Raw genomic sequence first — 3,841 nt, 5'->3', positions numbered from 1 at the left:
CCCCCCTTTCTATTATGAAACCACACAACACAAGTGGGATGTGTGTGATGCACTGGCCCGGAAACTGTATCTCAATCCTGGATATTTTATTGTCACGTTTTACTTGTTGCCGCAAGTGTACTATTACATCACTATTGGGTGTGGTTACAGGTGAAACACACCTGTGACCACACCCACCCACACCTCTGCTGGGTGTGATCAAAAATGAAAAAGGTTTGAAGCTTTCAACCAGAGAGTTTTTTTAAGCCTGGTCTGACAGAACATAAATATACAAGTAAATATAATAAATAAATAAATAACCTAGGTACTATCACCTAGTACGGACTTAAATGTATAATTTAGGCCAGACTCTTACTCATGTTTTAGTTTTTTTTCTTTGCATTTACAGTATGTGCTATGCGCCTTAACCACGCAACCCAGATTCCAGATCTTGTTTGGTTATTCTTTGGTTCACAACCAAAGCAACTTTGTCAATGAAAACATTTCTCATATCACAGTGAGGAAAAGCACAGGAGTCAATAATACAATAACAATGGCTGAATGGCATTCAGTTGCTTAGTTTTCAGAGTCCTGGTGTTGTGCATGCTGACTCACTGTCCTGACCATCCCCAAAATAGAACAGAGCCAACGAACAATTTTGTCAGTAACACCTGTGCTTTTTCCTACTATAACATCTGCAACAGGGGGTCTGTTAGTGCGGGGAGGGGGGGCGGTGCTAAATTATGTATACTATTTTTTTGAAAGTTAAATTTTTTCAAAATGTATGAAAATGTACACTAATATGGATACACCTTTTTAATAGCAAAGATACATTTGCCCATAAGTAATATATATATATATATATATATATATATATATACTTACTATAGGTAAGGTAGCCACTATGGTAGCTGTACAGTTAAGCTTAAAGATTAATTCATTCATTCATTCATTCATTCATTCATTCATTCCCCAGACCCAGTTTAACATGCAACTCAATTGTAGACAATAAAAGCAGCAGTGGGTCCCTGCTCACTCTCTCTTTCAGCTAAGGGGTCTCTGGCCTTCTCTTACAAAACATCAGCAAGTCAAAGTGAACCATGTGTGCATGCGTTGTTAACCAGCCTAACTGCTGCGTTACGTCCAGTGTTTGTGTTCCTCCTGCAGGTGTGCCTGGCTGTCTAAGTTCCAGGACAGCAGTCAGTGGTTGCAGATCGATCTGAGGGAAGCGATGGTGGTGTCGGGAATCCTCAGTCAGGGCCGCTGTGACGCCGATGAGTGGGTCACCAAGTACAGCGTTCAGTACCGCACAGACGAAAAACTCAACTGGATCTACTACAAAGACCAAACTGGAAACAACAGGGTCAGTTGAACCCAGTCAAAAACACTGTATACAACACTGAGTCTACGAGACAGAAACTAAACGTGAGGTAACATCTCTGTCACCCCTGGTAGTATTTTGACCAAACTTGAACAGCCTGTTGGGGATGTAATTAATTCAGTTTACATTTTTAACTTTTACAGGTTATTGCTTTAAAAAAAGTGTTTGTTACAAAAGTGTGATGAAATCTGACCTGAAATCTGATGATCTGTTATCATCTAGTTAATAATGGCTCAAAGACACAAATATATGTCATAATAGATTTTTTTTTAAATTTAGATTTGAAATGTGTTCCTAGTCAATGTGTTTGATTTTTACTTACAACACTACTCTTGTACAGATGAATGTGTTGTAAATTGAATCTGTTTTAGATTTCGGCCTAAAACCAAACAATTGGAAGATGTTACCTTGACACTGAAATTGTGATTTTATTTTTTATTTTCTCTCACTATTTTTTGATGTCTTATTGACTTAACAACCAATTGATAAATCACTAATGAAAATCATTGTTTGCTGCAGCCCTACATCATATCATGATTGTTGTTAATAGTATTAACCATAGTAACTTCTAAGTCAGTTTTAGTCAGTATAATGTATAAATGAATCCATCCTGACCTTTCACTCCCTCTCTCAGGTGTTTTACGGAAACTCTGACCGCTCCTCGTCGGTGCAGAACCTCCTGCGGCCGCCCATCGTGGCGCGCTACATCCGCATCCTCCCCCTTGGATGGCACACACGCATCGCTCTGCGTCTGGAGCTGCTGCTCTGCATGAAAAAATGCAGTTGAAGCCTTTCCTCCCCGCCATCCCCGAGGCCTTGTCCCAAAAGGTTATTTACTTCTAAATTGCCCCATTGTCAAAGTGTGTGGTCTGTTATTGCATCCACAGATTTGGCCCCCTCCAGCTACATGTATTAAACCACAAGTTGAAGACAAAAACATTCTATATTTAAAATACAAACAAAACAGTTTGACTTATGTGATTTCATTAAAATATTTGTTTGATGTGCTAAATGGGCTGCATTCACTGCACTCTCTATTGTCTGTTAAACCACTCTCATTAGATTGTTCCATTTGCAGTGAAATGGCATAAATTCAAAGCAATAATTAGACAGAGAGAGAGACAGAGACAGCGTTGCTATGGAGGTTGTATCCGATGATCTGAGACAAGCTCTTACAACACGTTTGTGTCCTGTTAAATTCTGTCTGCTTCTCCTGATATGTAACAGTATAGAACAGGGACCTCTTAGTCAGTCTTTCCTTATTTCCCTTTAAGTTTAGAACTGGGGAATTCTACATGTTTCTTACTGTCAACAAATCCCATAAAAAGACCAAAACCAACAAAAAAAATATCCTAGAAAATAGTCCCCAACAAATGCTCTATTTACTCCTGTTTGAGTAAATGTTGCTAAAAAACTACAGTGCCCAGCTGATTTAGAAAATCCCTTAAAAAAAGTATATTATTGTGACCACCTTTAAAAAAAATAAATACTTTTTTTTTTTCAATTTATCTTGAATTTGAACAAATGGTCTTAGTTCTGTGTTCCACAGACAGGATAGAAAAACCAGAAAATGACCAACGCATTATTGATTTTTGTATTTTCATGGGATTTTTTGATGATAAGAAATATGTGGAATAATGCTAGAGTTTTTCTTTCAATACACATGTGATTTCACTTCCTGTTTTCTCTTTTTTGTTTGTAAAATCATTTTTACCGGTATCAATCTTCAGTGCTATACAGTGGGGCTTGAAAGTTTGAGCACCCCAGGTAAATATTTGTATTAATGTGCTTAAAGAAGCCAAGAAAAGACCGAAAATTCTCCAAAAGGCATTAAATGACAGATTAGACATTCGTATTTTATATATATATATATATATATATATATATATAGCAAAAAGTTAGATTTTAGTTCCATCATTTACACTTTCAAAATAACAGAAAACAAAAAAATGGCGTCTGCAAAAGTTTGGGCACCCTGCAGAGTTTCTAGCATGCACCGCCCCCTTTGGAAAGCGGAGACCTGACAGTGTCATGGTGGAAGTTAAAGCAAGATCTGGAAGACCAAAAAAAATGTCAGACAGAACAGCTCGCAGGATTGTGAGAAAAGCAAGTCCAAACCCACGTTTGACTACACGATCAATCCAGAAAGACCTGGCAGACACTGGAGTTGTGGTACACCATTCCACTATTAAGAGATACTTGGCCAAAGTTCTGTGGACCGATGAGCAAAGGTAGGTTTGGAGAAGAAAGGGCACAGAATTTAGTGAAAAGAACCTCTGTCCACCTGTTAAGCATGGGGGGGAATCAATCCTGCTTTGGGGTTGTATTGCAGCCAGTGGCACAGGGAACCTTTCACGAGTAGAAGGAAAAATGGATTCAATAAAATGTCAGCAAATTTTGGACGCTAACTTGATGCCATTAGGGAAAAAGCTGAAGTTAAAGAGAGGATGGTTTCTACAAATGGATAATGATCCTAAACAC

At 38.2% G+C, this 3,841-nt stretch overlaps 1 protein-coding gene across 1 annotated transcript in view; it reads left to right on the top strand.

Annotated features, from left to right (window-relative positions):
* The window catches only part of rs1a (retinoschisin 1a), a 6,928-nt gene extending 4,024 nt beyond the window's left edge, over positions 1 to 2,904 (top strand). The window contains exons 5-6 of the mRNA XM_032513086.1: positions 1,147 to 1,342; positions 1,995 to 2,904. Coding sequence (XP_032368977.1) covers positions 1,147 to 1,342; positions 1,995 to 2,147 — 349 coding nt within the window. The 3' untranslated portion in view covers positions 2,148 to 2,904. The remainder of the gene's footprint in view (positions 1 to 1,146; positions 1,343 to 1,994) is intronic.
* Positions 2,905 to 3,841: the final 937 nt, after the last annotated feature.

Source organism: Etheostoma spectabile, chromosome 1 (genome assembly GCF_008692095.1).
Source record: "Etheostoma spectabile isolate EspeVRDwgs_2016 chromosome 1, UIUC_Espe_1.0, whole genome shotgun sequence".
Classification (NCBI taxonomy): Eukaryota; Metazoa; Chordata; class Actinopteri; order Perciformes; family Percidae; genus Etheostoma; species Etheostoma spectabile.
The sequence above is the reverse complement of the archived record's forward strand: the minus strand, read 5'-3'. Positions and strand labels throughout refer to the sequence as shown.